At 42.2% G+C, this 16,076-nt stretch overlaps 1 protein-coding gene across 1 annotated transcript in view; it reads right to left on the reverse strand.

Annotated features, from left to right (window-relative positions):
• The window catches only part of CACNA1D (calcium voltage-gated channel subunit alpha1 D), a 384,574-nt gene that overhangs the window by 247,399 nt on the left and 121,099 nt on the right, over positions 1-16,076 (reverse strand). Inside the window, 1 exon segment of the mRNA XM_030205472.1 lies at positions 6,343-6,482. Within this exon segment, the coding sequence (XP_030061332.1) occupies positions 6,343-6,482 (140 nt within the window).

Below are 16,076 nucleotides of genomic sequence, written 5' to 3' on the forward strand. Positions count from 1 at the left end.
CAGCACGATCTCAGTCTCTCAAATTTACTGCTAACGCTTGCCATAATACTTGTATCATGCCAAAGAGAGCTTCCTTCTGGAATTCATAAGAAGTCATGTATTTGGGCAACCTATCCACATGTGCTTCAAAATTCCTTTTAATCAAGCCTGTGGTACATTTTCTTGATACCTGAGGATTTTCACTCTCTCCACACAATTCACAGAGTAATCACTTGGAAATAACACTTCTTTGATCGATGCCATTCCTGTGTTTCTCTTTTATCACTATGTCCAGTTTCCTTGCATCCAGCTTTTCATCAGTCGGAATAGTGATGTCCCAAGTAACCATAACTTCGTCATTCTCCATAATTCTCTTAGGTTGCATTCCCAGCGTGTTTCCACTACAACAATGCTAAAATACGTACAAAGTTTCCAGTGGATGAGACGTGCCACCTTATTGTTCCTTTCTGTATAGAAAAGTTGCTCTGTAAGCGAAAGTTCTACTGCATCACTAGCTTTGAATAGAGAAATGGTTATGCACTCCACTCAAGTCTGCTACAAGAATCATATTAAGACTGTGGAAGGTCCATAAGAACCTTCCGCTCATGGCTTGCTCCTAGCAATGGTTGTAGCAGCATCAGATGAGAGAGTTATCTACAAAACCAACGTGATCTTCACACTATTGAGATTTGAGGCCCCTTCTACAAATATAAAGGAGGCTCCATGGACTGTTAGATACCCCCCCCCCCCCATATTCTTATGTTCTCTTTCTTCTCTCTTCCTTTTCTTTTCTTTTCTTTCCTTTCATTCTTTTGTTTTGACAAAGCATAAAATATTTGTATAGTTTTGAGCTGGCTGGATCCTATGATACTGTAATTGGTCTAGGACAGTGGTGCCCGAACTGTGCACCACAACAAACTCAAAGGAGAGTCACAGAATATTTTAAGGTCCCCTCTAAAATGGCTGACAGGGAAGCCCAAGCTCCGCCTGCTGAAGAGATCCATTATCCGAGCTCCCCCTTTGTGCTGCCTGGGCCCAGGAGGTCAGCAGCATGCTTCAGCCCATGCATTAGCATGTGCGGCAGTGCCGGTTTTGGTGGCTGAAGCACGTCACCAACTTCCTTGCTGCTCAGGCAGCTGATCTCTTCAGCTGGCAGGGCTTGGGAATATCTGCTAGTCATTTAAAAGGCCCTTTTACTAAGGCACGCAGGCACCTGCGCGCATGCAACACGCATCAAATTAGAACTACCGCTCGGCTACTGCATGCCGCGGGCAGTAATTCTAATTTTGACGATGCACAGAAGAAAATAATTTCTATTTTCTACCACGTGGTGCTAACCGGGCAGTAATCAGCCGTGCACGCTGATGATTACCGCCTGGTTAATGCGTGAGACCTTACCGCTAAGTCAATGGGTGGCGGTAAGGTCTCAGGTCCAAAATGGAAGTGCTGAAAAATGGACCTGCACGCATCCAATACACACGCCTACACCAGCACAGGCCATTTTTCAGCACGCCTTAGTAAAAGGGCCCCTAAGAGAGAACCTTAAAATATCCTGTGGCACCCTTGTGAATTTGATGTGGTGCACAGTTAAGTATTCACATTTACACCAGATCTACGGCTGACATAAGTGTTTGCATCTAACTTGTAGGCACATATTTTATGGTTTATTTATTTATTTGTTACATTTGTATCCCACATTTTCCCACCTATTTGCGGGCTCAATGTGGCTCACATAATACCGTAAAGGCGATCGTCAAGTCCGGTATGGAAACAAATACAATTTGATATTAGGGTCGGGTAAGGATAGTATCTTCAGGTACATAGGGATAGAAAATAGGAAGGAATATATAATGTCCAGTACAATCTATGGTTTTGCTGTGTTGCAGAGTTGAGGTATCTAAGTTAGGTCGGTGGGGAATGCTTTTCTGAATAAGTAGGTCTTTAATGATCTCCTGAAGTTTAGATGGTCGTAGATTGTTTTCACAGTCTTTGGCAGTGCATTCCACAATTGTGTGCCTATGTAGGAAAAGTTGGATGCATAGGTTAATTTGTATCTGCGTCCTTTGCAGCTTGGGTAGTGGAGATTCAAGTAGGTGCGTGATGTTCTGGTTCTGTTTCTGGTTAAGATAGATCAAGTCGACCATATATCCTGGGACTTCACCGTAGATAATCTTCTGGACCAAGCTGCAGATTTTGAAGGTGATACGTTCCTTGATTGGGAGCCAATGCAGTTTTTCTCAAAGGGGTTTGAAACTTTCGAAACATGTTTTACCGAATATCAGCCTGGCTGCTGTGTTTTGGGCTGTTTGGAGTTTCTTTGTGAGTTGTTCTTTACATCCCGCATTTACTCCATTGCAGTAATCTGGTTAATCTAGTACGTCTATAAAAAGGAAAGTAGGTGCCTACATTCCTTGATTAAAAAAAAAAAAAGGACTATCGAGCATCCAGTTATAAAATTACCCCTAAGTGAGGTTTACTGAGTAGGTGTGGAAATATTGCTTATTCAGTGGACTATGGGGCCCTTTTAACTAAAGGGCTGGTGTGCGACAACGGGCTTGCCATGCACCAGTCAGTAGCCCGGTGGTAGTTCCCACCCCCAGTGCATGCCATTTCTGTAGCACCGGAACTTAACCGGCAGTAATCAGGCAGCACTATGAGTGCCCGGTTACCGCGGGAGCCCCTACCGCCATTTCAATGGGTGGCAGTAAGTGCACCCCACCAAAATGGCCATTCAGGAAGTGGTTCACTTACCGCACGGCCATTTCTTTTCATCAAAAATGGACAGCCTTTCACCCGCTGCGCTGATGCTAGCGCAGGGCCCCTATTACCGCTACTTAGGAAAAAGGGTCCCTATATAAATACAAGACTATCTCTACTTCAGGAAGCAGGTGAAAGCTTGGCTCTTCAACCAGGCCTTTAATGGAAGAAGTAAATGACACCAGCTGCACATACTATATAGAAGGACATGTTTATCCACTCCTACCCTAGCTAAGATAATGTTCAAGCAACTTCCTTTAAACTAGTCCCTTATTTTCTTACTCCTGTTACTCTATCTTATCTATCTATATGTTCCATCTTTGCTTACACCCTATGCTGTCTATTAAAATGATTTATTGTGTATTGTGTTGACATTGTAACTAGTATACTATTGGGCTCATTTTTTAAAGAGAAGGACGCCCATCTTTCGACATAAATCGGAAGACGGACGTCCTTCTCATAGGATCGTCCAAATCGGTATAATCGAAAGCTGATTTTGGACGTCCCCAACTGCTTTCCATCGCAGGGACGGCCAAAGTTCAAGGGGGCGTATCGGAGGCGTAGCGAAGGCGAGACTTGGGCGTGCCTAACACTTAGACGTCCTCGACCCATAATCGAAAGAAGCAAGGACGTCCCTGACGAACACTTGGATGACTTTACCTGGTCGTGTTTTTCTTATGACCAAGCCACAAAAAGGTGCCTGAAATGACCAGATGACCTCCCCTTACTCCCCCAGTGGTCACTAACCCCCTCCTATCCTCAAAAAATATCTTTCAAAATATTTTGTGCCAGCCTCAGATGTCATACTCAGCTCCATCACAGCAGTATGCCGGTCCCTGGAGCAGTTTTAGTGGGTGAAGTGCACTTCAGGCAGGCAGACCCAGGCCCATCCCCCCCTACCTGTTACACTTGTGGTGGTAAATGTGAGCCCTCCAAAACCCACCACAAACCCACTATACCCACATCTAGGTGCCCCCGTTCACACGTAAGGGCTATGGTATTGGTGTACAGTTGTGGGCAGTGGGTTTTGGGGGGCTCAGCACACAAGGTAAGGGAGCTATGTACCTGGGAGCAATTTATGAATTCCACTGCAGTGCCCCCTAGGGTGCCCGGCTGGTGTCCTGGCATGGCAGGGGACCAATGTACTACAAATGCTGGGTCCTCCCATGACCAAATGGCTTGCATTTGGTCGTTTCTGAGATGATGTCCTTGGTTTTGATTATCGCCGAAAATGAGAAACGACCAAATCTAGGGACGAACAAATTTCAGGATTTGGATGCCCATGGCCGTATTATCGAAACAAAAGATGGACATCCATCTTGTTTTGAAAATACGAGTTTCCCCGCCCCTGGATCAGGAAGTTTTGCGAGGACGTCCTCATCAAAAGTTGGCCGTCCCTTTCGAAAATGCCCCTCAATGCCATACATTGTATTGTTTTTTAATATTTTTACTGCTATAATTGTCTATTGCTTATGTTTGATTTATTCTTGAAGTACACCGCCTTGAGTGAATTCCTTTCAAAAAGGCAATAAAAAAATCCTAATAAATAAATAAACAAACAAACAAACAAACATTTGCTTCAGTTAGAAGTTTATCTACTTAGTAAACACCTAGTCCAGGGCATAAAAAGAAACTAAGAATTGTAGTTTTATTGCTGCTTATACATAAGCCGAATATTTTACTTTGAGAAAAAATGAAAATGCCAGTTCTATTTCATTAGTTCTAGTTAAACAGAAAGCAGTTTCAGGAATCCAATTATGGTTATCTCTTATTCTCTGAACACAAATATCTTTTAATTAAAGACAGTCCCTCAAGTATTTGAGCACATGATCGGAATACCTGCTTGAGAACTGAACATTTAGAAGGTTCAGCTTTTGTCATTTCTGTTCAGTATACCAAAATGAATTTGATCTACATGGAAAATGAACATAATTTCAATCAGAACAGCTCTATATTCTATGTTATATTACATTTATACCTGCCTAATCAATCCGTAAAGTTTGCCCTAAGCAACTTACAATTTAAAAAAACATGTGTGCATTATGTTAACAAAAACAATAAAAATAAAGATAAAAGACATTTCTTAACAATACATGTCATATAATAATGCATGACAGCAAAAACAGAGAGGATCCAAACATACACAAAGCAAAGTAGTACACAAAGAAAAGCACAAAAGGGCCCCAGAACTGGAAACAATGATGTAATCTTAATGGACTGGACCGACACGATCCGTGTTTAGGCACACAACAGCGCCTGCCTCGGGGGTCTACCTGTTTATAGCTCCCACAACCTTTGTTCCAATGATGATAGGGTGAAAATGTTCATAGCTTCCAAAACCTATCTTCACTGGTATAAATGTTGTGGGAGCTATAAACATTTGCACCCTATCTTCATTGGAACAAAGGTTGTGGGAGCTATGAGCATTTGCACCCTATCTTCATTGGAACAAAGACTGTGGGAGCTATACACATTTGCACCCTATCTTCATTGGAATAAAGACTGTGGGAGCTATAAACATTTGCACCCTATCTTCAATGGAACAAAGGTTGTGGGAGCTATGAACATTTGCACCCTATCTTCATTGGAATAAAGACTGTGGGAGCTATAAACATTTGCACCCTGTCTTCATTGGAACAAAGGTTGTGGGAGCTATGAACATTTGCACCCTATCTTCATTGGAACAAAGGTTGTGGGAGCTATAAACATTTGCACCCTATCTTCAATGGAACAAAGGTTGTGGGAGCTAAGTACATTTGCATCCTCCGTTCCTATGAAGATAGGTGTGTTCTAATGTGGAACTTTCCCATGCGCTAGCCCCAGATTTAACAGAGAACCTTTTAGGGCCTTTTGGATTTTTTTTCTTTTTATTCCCATTAGTGTGTGGAGCCTGCAAAAAATTAATGTGTAAGCATTAACTGCCTTATATTTGGAGGTGCTAAGTGCTCCTGCAATAACTGCACTATCCAGTTAGCACGTGCTAATCATAACGTGTTAGCTGGATAATGCAGGAATATCCATTATCCACCCATAACACACCCCTCCGAAAAATATTTTTTAAAAATTGTTTATGCATGGGTTACCACATGAAACGGGCAACAAGCAGCAAAATGCTTTAACGCATTTCTGTTTGTGTCAGCTAACTGCACTTTAAGGGTTTAACAGTGTTTAGGAAAAGGGCCCCTTTGCTGGGTAACCCTTCATTAAAACAAATTGAAAAAGCATAAATTTCAGTATTTTTTTTCTTTATTAGCTTTTATTAGAAAATATACCATAACAACAAAAATTTCCACATATGAAAGCCTGATATCACATATCAAATCCACACAGCCATAGAGCAATTTAAACATGCTACAATGAACCTCATAAATTTCAGTATTTTAAACTAGCTGAACTAACTAATCTTCATAAGCCATATTATGCTGCCATTCTACAAAAATGAGCAAAAATTTTATCTAGCAAACAGTACTCAAATGGCAAATAATCAAAGCTCATCATGCAATCTGAGAATTATTCAGTCTCTGTCCACAGACACAGACTTCAAAGATATTCATAGCTGTGTTTCATGATCTTTTCATTGTAAGCCACAAGTAGAAAATGACTTACCCTACTATTACAATTATAAAATCCAGTAAATTCCATCCATTGCGTACATATGCATTGGGGTGCATCAATAATCCATAAGCTATAATCTTCAAAAATGTTTCAATTGTAAAAATGATCAGGAAGGCATATTCTACTTTTTCCTATAAAACAGAAACAGAAGGCAACATTAGTACACAAATACATAATAATTAATTTATCGGTTCTTAATCCGAATTCACCAAAAATGATTGTTGGTGCCACATTAGTATAGAGTTACATAGAATTTTTTTTTTCTTTGGAGAATATACTCTGGCATAACTGAAGCTCAGATAATAACAGTTCATCATCTTAATTGCCTTTCTGAGGGGGTCTTTTACAAAGCAGCGCTAGGGTTTTTAGCTCATTCTACAAATCAGCTGTTGCTAAACGCTGAGACGCCCATTATATTCCTATGGGCATCTCAGCATTTAGCACCATCTGATTTTTAGCACAAGCTAAAAATGCTAGCACTGCTTTGTAAAAGACCCCCTGAGTCAGCTATGTTTATGGTGGTGTTCACAGATCTCCATATCCAGAATGAATGGTATGAACCAATCTTAGGCCCCTACTTGCTAAGCTGCGCTTTAGGCATGCTAACGTTTTACCATGCGCTAACGATACAGACACCTATTCATTAGTACGTGCTAAAAAGTTAATATGCCTACAACGCAGCTTAGCAAATAGGGCCCTTACTTTTACCCCCACTATATGCAATCAGACAACCCAGTTGTGTTCCCTACGAACAGCAGGGTTATATCTCCCTACATGCAAAGAGAATAAAGCTAGTATGGGCTCAATTTTTCTCCCTGGACATGGAGTTATCTGGCCCCTTGCAATAAAAAGGATTTTACAGATTGCTTTTCAACTCTATCTGCCTTGATCAACAAGTGCACTCGGGGTCTATATTTGTGATTAAAAGTAATTATGTTTAAAAAGGATTGTTTAACTTTGATTGTGTGAAAATAAGTTGGAATGTAGAAGATAAGACACAGCTCTAATTAATTTGTTATGTGAAGGGAAAGGTGGGGCCTGTTTTCGAGTTCAGACTGGCCACCTGGACTAGGAAAGATGTGACTACATTCCCACAGTATGGCTTTTTTGTTGTTGTTGCTGTTACATTTGAACCTCACGCTTTCCCACTCATGTCAGGCTCAATGTGGCTTACATGGGGCAATGGAGGGTTACGTGACTTGCCCAGAGTTGCAAGGAGCTGCCTGTACCTGAAGTGGGAATCAAACTCAGTTCCTCAGTTCCAAGGTCCACCACCCTAACCACTAGGCCACGCATCCTGTAATTTTCCTTAGCTCTGAACATGAGTTCTAAGCTTAATAAAAAGGGGAGTTTCTTTCAATGAAATTGGGAGCTGATCTGTGAGTAACGTACGAACTGCACAGAGAACCATGTTTCCTGGTCAAAGAAGCTCCTGGATTTCGCTGTGAACAGGGGCCCCCCCAGCTGATGATAAGAGCCTTTATGATGTAAGGACCAGTGATGATTGTTTTATTGCTTCTTTTCCTGGTCTAGGAACTCTTAGCATTGCTTAGATGTAGAGACCAGTGATGTAATTATTGTTTATAGATAGGTATTGTTTCTTTGTAGTTATATAGCTAATCATTGTGTGTATATAGCTTAATCATTGTATATATCTTAATCATTGTAGATTTTAAAACCTCTAATAAAGGTCTCATTTACTTAATACAAGTCCAAAAGAATCCACAGTAATTACTCAGTAGTCTGTGTTAGTGAAGCAGGCTGTAAATCCATAGCAGTACACCACTCTACTTACACTGAAATGCTTCACTAAGCAACTTGAAAATGTACAGCATATAAACTTTCAGCATGTAAACTGGAAAATGTCGTCTAGAGTAGAAGAAAGGAAATCATACCCAGTGAGTAAATTAGTACAGCATGCTAGCTTGCCAAAACATCTCATTTCTGGCAGAATAAAAGTGGAATGCTATATTGTCACAGCATGTACCTTGACTGAGTCTAAGTACTGGTACCTTTCTGTGGTGTGTTTGTTTACTGTGGGGAATGGAAGTGCAAGTCAATTTACATCTTGCCTTTTTCAAGCAACAATGTGGCAGAGAAAGAAAAAAAATGTGCATAATTATTATTTAACCACTACCCATGCTATGCACTGTTCTTCTTGGAGTCACAGAAAAGAAAGGAAAATAACCTCAACCAGACGGTTAACTAAAAACAATTACAATTTTAAAACACAGTACTATATTGATTTAACGGCATTACAACAGCTAATAGACATGTCAGTGCCAAGTAACTATTCTGTACAATGAATGGAGCGACAGAAGATCCTCAAGTAACTAGAAATGCAATCAGAAAAGTTGTCAGAAAGGTACAGGAATAATTCCAATTGTGTTGGGTGCCTGGCTACTTTGAAACACATCTTGATACGTTGTCTACATAGATTAAATCCTACAAACTCTAGAAGTAAGTCCTGCTGAAGAGTTGTGTGGGGTTGTTTCTGGCATTTCTGAATACACACGTTTCAGGAGAGAAAGATCATAATGAATTAAGTTCTGGGGGCCTGGAGGGTACTTCATGATTTGATTATTTTAACTGCCAACTGGATTAGCAAAACAATTTTGCTAGTGCTGTTTCTTTCTCCTAACGCATAACAATCGATGCAGATTGGTTAGAGGTGCCAGGACTTGACAGCTAGCTCCATATTTTCCTGACAGACTGAGCCTCTGTCAGGCTAGTTTTACCATATTGCATTTGCAGTTCTACAGCAGGGGTTCTCAACACAGTCCTGTGGATACAACCAGCTAACCAGGTTTTCAGTATTTCCACAATGAATATGCCTGAGAGAGATTTGAATGCAATGGAGGTAGTGCAAGGAAATTTATCTCATGCATATTCATTGTGGGTCCTGAAACCCTGATTGCCTAGCTGTGTCCTGAGTCAAGAACCCCTGTTCTAGAGTAAAGGGATCATGAGCATAGGCTCTGGAGTAACACAAAAATCTATTTCCTCATGGAAAGATAATGGACACATGAAGCAGCCTCCCAGAGGAGGAGGACACAGGCAAACACAGTATGGAAATTCAAGGGCATAGGATAAGCCAGGGTTTGGCACATTTTTTGGCCCAAGAAACATCAGGGGCCCTAGTCTGATTGGGGGTGGGACCCCATGAAAGGATAATGGTGGTATCAATACCGGTGTTACAATGTTGCTTTCTGTCAGAATGACTTGCTCTTGCTGCCATAGGTGAGCCTGAATAATTGAAACAGGAGGGGAAGATTAGGATCGGCACATGGCTGGAGGTTAAATGCGGGATAACCAGCCAATATTCAACGGTACAAGGCCGGCCATGTACCGTTGAATATTGCCGGTTAGCAGCTAGCAGATACTCTGTTATGTCGGGTGATATAACTGGCTATCTGCTGATTTTTAAAGTCAGACTGGCCAAGCTTGGTAGCCATGTATGGCCGCGTGAAACCCTGGAATATCTTTGGCCGGTCTGACTTTAACCGGCCAGTGCTGAATATGAGCTTAACCAGTTAATGTCCAACTGGCCAAAGTTAAACTGAATATTCAATGCCGGTCATCGGAAACGGCCTGGCATAGAATATTGGCTCTCAGCACTGACCGCAGGAGTTAGGTGGTCTAACTCCCGTAGTCTGAAAACTGGCCTCTGTGTTTATACTTCTATGATTTTGCTGTGAAAGCAGGGCCACAGCTTACATAAAAACATAAGAATTGTCATACTGGGTCACACCAAAGGACCATCAAGTCCTGTATCCTGTTTCCAACAGTGCAATCTAGGTCATTATTTTTTGTCTATTAGATTGTAAGCTCTTTGAGCAGGGACTGTCTTTCTTCTATGTTTGTGCAGCGCTGCGTACGCCTTGTAGCGCTATAGAAATGCTAAATAGTAGTAGTAGTAGTAGTAGGTACCTGGCAGGATCCCAAAAAAGTAGCGAGATTCCATGTTACTTAACCTCAAAAATAAGCAGTCGCTTTCTCCAGGTCTATCTTAATAACAGTGAATGGACTTGTCTTCAAGAACTTTGTCCAAATCTTTTTTAATCTCATCCACCAACAACGAATTCCAGAGTTTAACTATGCACTGAGTGAAAAAATATTTTCTCCGATTAGTTTGAAATGCGCTACTTAGAAATTTCATGGAGTAGCCCCTAGTGTTTGCTCTTTTTTGAAAAAGTGAACAACCCATTCCAATCCACTCATGATTTTATAAACCCCTATCATATTTCCTCTCAGGTTTCTCTTCTACAACTTGAAGAGCCCCAACCTCCCAACCTTCATACATGCAATGGGGTAAAGCCAGGACAGGATCAACTGTTAGGGAAAGATGAAGTTGGCTGATTACCTTAAGTGAAACACCACCTGCAATTACGAAATACAAGATGGGGAAGAAGATGTTAATGTTGACCATGTGACACAAATTTGAATACAAGTTTACCACAAAGACTAACACCGGCTATACATACTATAGCAGGATTTGCTTACCACTCTAGCTGAGATCATTTTCCTGCACTTTTCTGAATCCATATGCAATTTTTCTGTCTTAGTTACTGTAGTGGAAGTGAATTTTAAAGATTGTTTTTCAACTCTGCCTTGACCGCCCAGTGCACTCGGGGTCTGTATTTGTGATTAGAAGTAATTCTGTTTAAAAATGATTGTTTAACTTTAATTGTGTGAAAATAAGTTGGAATGTAGAAGATAAGACACAGCTCTAATTAATTTGTTATGTGAAGGGAAAAATGGGGCCTGTTTTCGAGTTCAGACTGGCCTCCTGGACTAGGAAACATGTGACCACATTCCCACAGTATGGCTTGTTTACCTAAACAGAGAAGCATCCTGTAATTTTCCTTAGCTCTGAACATGAGTTCTAAGCCTAATAAAAAGGGGAGTTTCTTTCAGTGAAATTGGGAGCTGATCTGTGAGTAACGTATGAACTGCACAGAGAACCATGTTTCCTGGTCAAAGAAACTCCTGGCTTTCACTGTGAGCAGTAATTGTTTATTGCTTTTATGTGTCTGGTTTATGCTTGCTGTACACTGCCTTGGGTGAATTTCTTCAAAAGGCAATAAATAAATCTTAAATAAAGAATATTGGCTTAGTTCATTGCCAACTCACTTTGTAGGAGGTTTTAAAAGATTTGTGCCTTAATTTTTAATAGAAAGGGACAGAATGAAAACTCATCCAGGGACTATGATCCTACCATGTACTGCTAAATTTGGGCACTGGCATACCAAAAGTGGGATGGTAGGTGCTGTCTACCCCAAAAGTAGGCAGTAAGGAGATGTAACCAATATCTCTCTCTCCCTCAACCTCCCCCTGCCCCCAGTTCTGGTAGATGCCCCCTCAGATCCAGTGTTAAATATGTTTTTTTCCCTTATAGAGGCAGCAAGCAGCATTAGTGCGTCATATAACACAGACTGCGCCATTCCCAGAGCCTTCTTTTTGCACCATCCCACCCCCCCCTGACATCACTTCCTCTTTCTGTGGGGGCTAAAAGTGGTAAAGGCTCTGGGAACAGCGCAGAGTTATGTGAATAACTAACACTGTTGGCCACTTCTAGAAGGGAGAAAGACATGTTTAAAGGTAGACAGGGGGAGGCTTGAGAAAGGAGGGAGTTGCTAGACCACGGGTGGGGGGGGGAGGTTTGAGAGAGGGGGCAGCTGCCAGACTGCGGGAGGGGGGTTGTATTTTAAAGACAAGGAGCTAGCATCTGCGCCAGATGTCAAATAGGCTAGGTACAACACTGAACCTGAGTACTTCCCCTGCCAGGCAGAATTTAGGACAGAACTGGACAACATGAGGTCCACCACTGAATTTTATGTGGCCCTCGAGCCCATGTGATGTATATACAGAAAATGCCATTAACCAGAGTTTTGGCAACTTTAAATACTGTAAATCACAAATATTTTAAGGATAGCCAATCTGACAATTTCCATTATTTTTGGTCAAAATTTTACTTATTTGTTACCACAGAAAGTCTATAGAACATAATGTTGCAGCCCGCTACGAATAGTACCGACATTCATGCGGCCCTTCTGTGTATAAAGGTTGCCTATCCCTGGTTTAGGACATAGAAAAGATCCTTGGAAAGGCATAGAAAGAATTACAGAAAGCCTGATCACACGTCTGCCTCTGACATTCCCAGCATCCTGTACAGCTTTTAGCAGATTTGCCTTGCTCCAATAATACAATATTTGGAAAGAGAAACTACCAGTGGTATCCAGTTTGGTACATCCTTTGTGTGGACTCTCAGGTTTAAGATACAATGAAAAAAAAACTTTGCCTTGTATCATTTTAAAAAAAGGCTTCTGTGACACTCAAAATACATTCAAATATCCCTTTAATCAGAAGACTAAGAGATCTATAATTATTTCCACTTCCTACCAGTGTAACAACAGGCTCAGCTTTCCATAGGCAATGCTACTATTTATTTAGGAGCTTTTCTAGATAAATGTATAGTGTGCAATGCAGAAATATTCACCATTTAAGAGTTCTCTGTGTGGCTTCATAAAATGCTAAGCTTAGACAGTTTCCAAAAGCTTTATCTGCATAATATTTAGCACAGATGTGTCAACTGAATGTAGCAATATGAAAGCAAGATTATGCCATATGGTGAGAAAGAATTCTGCCCTGCATGAGAGTTGCATGATGATTCTGCTTTACTTGTATTTCTTAGACCATACTAGCACAATGAATTCTTTATTTTTATTTATTGAACATCATGCATCAATATAAAACAGGAAGATGTGGCTCATTGGTTAGAGCAAAGGCCTGAGAACCAGAGAAACCAGTGTTCAAACCTCATGTCTCTTGCTGAAACACTCGGCATCACTGGATAAGTTATTTCTGTCATTATTATTATTTTTACATTTATATCCCACGTTTTCCCACCTATTTGTAGGCTCAATGTGGCTTACATAGTACCGGAGAGGCGTTTGCAGACTCCGGTGTGAACAAATACAGGGTGATGTTGTGGTAAGATCAAGTTCATGTGGCACAGACACACTAGGGAATCGTACAACAGAAGAGTTGTGTTATGTCCATTACATTCTTTAGTTTTGTTGTGTTGCAAAGATCAGGCATTTATGTTGGATCGGTAGGGTATGCCTTTTTAAATATTATCTTAGGGCTAGGTTTACTAAGCAGCGCTATGGGCACATTAGCGTTTTTAACGCGTGTAAATGGTGTACATGTGTTAAACGCTAATGAGCCCATAGAAATGTATAGGCGTGTTAGCGTTTAACACGCCTTAAATTTACAGGCACGTTAAAAATGCTAACGCACCTTAGTAAAAATACCCCTTAGAGACCTATCTAGATTGTAAGCTCTGCAAGGAAGGGACTTCGTACCTGAGGGGTCCATTTACAAAGGTGTGTTGAAAAATGGGCTGCGCTAGTGTAGGCGTGTGTTTTGGGTGCACGCAGATCCATTTTTCAGCAAGCCTGTAAAAAAGGCCCTTTTTACATTTTTGCCAAAAATGGACGTGAGGCAAAATAAAAATTGGGGCGCATCCACTTTGGGTCTGAGACCTTACTGCCACCCATTGACTTAGCGGTAAGGTCTCACGCAGTAACCATGTGGTAATTGTCTACGTGCATAGAATGATTACCGCCCGGTTTCCAGCACGCATAGCGGATGCGTGTAAAAAATGAAATTACCACCCGGGCCAAGCAGTAGCTGGGCGGTAACTCCAAATTGAAATGTGTAGGACGCACGTACGCAGATTAGTAAAAGGGCCCCTGAATATTTATCACCAACATACAGATTCAAATATAGAACAGTGCCTAAGTTGGCATTCAGGCACCCACATTTATGTCATGTAAAAGGCAGGTGGGAAAACGTTAGCACCTAACTGGTCAATATTCAAAATGATTTAACTGGCCAAAAATGGACACTGTGATAAGCAGAGGGCCTGCCTTGCCATAGAGCCGCCACTAGAGGGAGCTCTGCCGGTAAATAGGGCCTGCATAGCTGAAGAGAGACCATTTGGCTCATTTTCAAAAGAGAAGGACGTCTATCTTTCGACATAAATCGGAAGATGCATGTCCTTCTCCCAGGGACGTCCAAATCGATATAATCGAAACCCGATTTAGGACGTCTCCAACTGCACTCCATCGCAAGGACGGCCAAAGTTCAAAGGGGCATGTCAGAGGCGTAGTGAAGGCGGGACTTGGGCGTGCCTAACACTTGGACGTCTTTGACCCTTAATCAAAAAAACCAAGGACATCCCTGACGAACACTTGGACGTTTTCAGCCGGACCTGTGTTTCTTATATCTAAGGCACAAAAAAGTGCCCGAAATGAACAGATGACCACCGGAGAGAATCAGGGATGACCTCCCCTTACTCCCCCCAGTGGTCACTAACCCCCTCCCACCCTCAAAAAACATCTTTCAAAATATGTTGTGCCAGCCTCTATGCCAGCCTCAGATGTCATATGCAGGTCCCTGGAGTCGTTTTAGTGGGTACTGCAGTGCACTTCAGACAGGTGGACCCAGGCCCATACACCCCCTACCTGTTACATCTGTGGAGGGAACGGCAAGCTCTCCAAAACCCACCACAAACCCACTGTACCCATATATAAGTGCCCCCCTTCAGCCGTAAGGGCTATGGTAGTGATGGTAGTGATGTACAGTTGTGGGTAGTGGGTTTGGGGGGGGGGGTTGGGGGGATAAGCAAACAAGGTAAGGGAGATACGTTCCTGGGAGCAATTTATGAAGTCCACTGCAGTGCCCTCTAGGTTGCCCGGTTGCTGTCCTGGCATGTCAGGGGGACCAGTGAACTACAAATGCTGGCTCCTTCCACAATCAAATGACTTGCATTTGGCCATTTTTGACATGGACGTCTTTGGTTTCAAAAATCGCCGAAAGTCAGAAACGTCCATGTCTAGGGACGACCAAATCTAGGGATGTCCAAATTTAAGGATTTGGATGTCTCTGACGGTATTTTCTAAACGAAAGATGGACGTCTATCTTGTTTCGAAAATACGAGTTTCACAGTTCCTGGGAAGTGGGAGTCTCAGCCAGAGTTTTGAAAACCCACCTAGGATGAATGGATTTTTGCAGCTGGTAAGTTCCAGAGCCAGAGGTGACAGCATCTTTGGCCCTGATCAGGGACCTGGAGACTAGAAGGACAAGTTACCCAGGGGCTCTTTTACAGAGCGGCAGTAAGTCCAACGGTCTTCCAGGACTACCGCTGGCCCAACGTGGCCGCCAGCGGTAGTCCCACCCTGAGAGCATGCCATTTCCGGGGGAAAAAGAAAACCCCCGGAAATGGCTTGTGTGATGGGTAACCTAGCAGTAATCGTGCATCACCGGGTTAGCGCGGGAGCCCTTACTGCCACCTCAGTGGGTGGCAGTAAGGGCTCCCGGTTGCATGGCTATGCGGTAAGAGTTCTCTTACTACCTGGCCATGTGTGCCTGGGGTCTTTTTACCCATTGTGGTATAAAGGGCCCTGGCACACAAGAATAACAGCCCCCACCACTACCACAGGGCCCTTTTTCCAGAAGCTTGGTAAAAGGACTCCCCAGTTTCTGTCCAATGAAATCAGTGCTTCTAGTCCTATAATGCAACATGATGTTGGCAGAAATCCAGGACTGGCCTAAAATCTCTTTCCTGGAACCGGATAACTTGGAGGAGCTGGAAGGAAGCAGTTGGCCTCAATCACTGGAGAGAAGATTCTTGATTACAGAAGTTAAAGCAAGGGGGG

Source organism: Microcaecilia unicolor, chromosome 6, assembly GCF_901765095.1.
Source record: "Microcaecilia unicolor chromosome 6, aMicUni1.1, whole genome shotgun sequence".
NCBI classification, from domain to species: Eukaryota; Metazoa; Chordata; class Amphibia; order Gymnophiona; family Siphonopidae; genus Microcaecilia; species Microcaecilia unicolor.